This window comes from Cyprinodon variegatus, unplaced genomic scaffold, assembly GCF_000732505.1.
Source record: "Cyprinodon variegatus isolate N-32 unplaced genomic scaffold, C_variegatus-1.0 Scaffold316, whole genome shotgun sequence".
Taxonomy (NCBI): Eukaryota; Metazoa; Chordata; class Actinopteri; order Cyprinodontiformes; family Cyprinodontidae; genus Cyprinodon; species Cyprinodon variegatus.
The window spans coordinates 851736-853035 of NW_015150769.1; the positions used below are offsets into that span (position 1 = coordinate 851736).

Sequence of the window (1300 nt, forward strand, 5' to 3'; positions counted from 1 at the left end):
AGTCAATGTAAATAGTTCAAGATGCATTTAAACAGTTGTTACTATAGTAACAACACCAATATTTAATAACAATGTTAGAGTTTTATAAATGTCGACCATTGTTTTATCTGACAGATACTGCAGCTATTGTGAAGCCGAAGCAGAACCTTCCGCCTGGTGTCTACGAGGTGACGCTGATGGTGAAAGACCAGCATGGACAGACTTGCCTAGATCCACAGAAAATCTACATCATTATCTGTCAGACTAGGAAAGTCGATGCAAATCCGGTTAGCAAATTAGGAAATGCAGGATTAGGCGTTCTTCTTCTGGGATTGATGCTTCTGATATGTGAGTATGACTGGGTTCTTATTTTTTTGCAGGATAATGTAAATACACAGCTTAAAGCTCCCATTTTCTTGTTAAGTAGTTTGGGTCCCTGGAAATCCAGGTTTTATTACTAGGAATTAGTCATGATTTTTTATGTTTTCCACATGAGTTTAGCAGAATGCCTCCCGATCTATCACCTCAAAACAACCCAGTAGGACTGCTTCAGCTTCATAGGGATTAGATTAGATTAGATGCAGTTTAGGTCTAACCAGAAGTGCAATAGCAGCAAGTGCAGGATATACAATGCTATTACTATAAAATGAATAAATAAAACTTGGACTGAAGCTTTCTGTATTAAAGTGCAGTGGAAGGTAATTGCATATTACAGTTAAAGTACGGTAATGCAGATATATATGTAAACAATCAGTACTGTAATTAAACAGTTGGAGTGCCAATCAATATTCCAGTCCAAGATGCATTTAAACAGTTGTTACTATAGTAACAGTCAGCATGGTGGCTGGTGTGAGGAGGGGGAGGAGAGTCTATTAATATGTGAGCGGAGTGGGATCAGAGTTCAATAAACAGACAGCTCTGGGAGAAAAACTGTTCTTTAGGAAATAAACTTCTTAAATTCTTTTTTTTATCCCAGAAGGCCTCTGGAAACGTTGACCCAGAAAAACCATTTGCTAAAAGCAGGTGTTGTTCTGTGATTAAAGTATCTCTGACAGCATGAAAAAAAAATTAAATGTTGCTAGAGTTACCAAATACGGCCAAAGATAAACACTATTATGGATGAAAACATTTCATTAGCATTTAAAGGAGAACTCCGGTCAGCAAGGAATAATCAATGATTCATTATTTATACATAAAAACGATTATTTTCGCAGTTATTTGATGAATTTAGGGTTAATCAGTAAAAAAATAGAATTATGAATTTCGTTGCGATCACTTTAGTCTGGGAGCGGCCATTTTTCCCGTGACGTCACTAACCAGT

General features: G+C 36.7%; 1 protein-coding gene across 1 annotated transcript in view; it reads left to right on the forward strand.

Annotated features, from left to right (window-relative positions):
* The window catches only part of LOC107090918 (desmoglein-2-like), a 16665-nt gene extending 16172 nt beyond the window's left edge, over positions 1-493 (forward strand). The window contains exon 11 of the mRNA XM_015384559.1: positions 115-493. Coding sequence (XP_015240045.1) covers positions 115-440 — 326 coding nt within the window. The 3' untranslated portion in view covers positions 441-493. The remainder of the gene's footprint in view (positions 1-114) is intronic.
* Positions 494-1300: the final 807 nt, after the last annotated feature.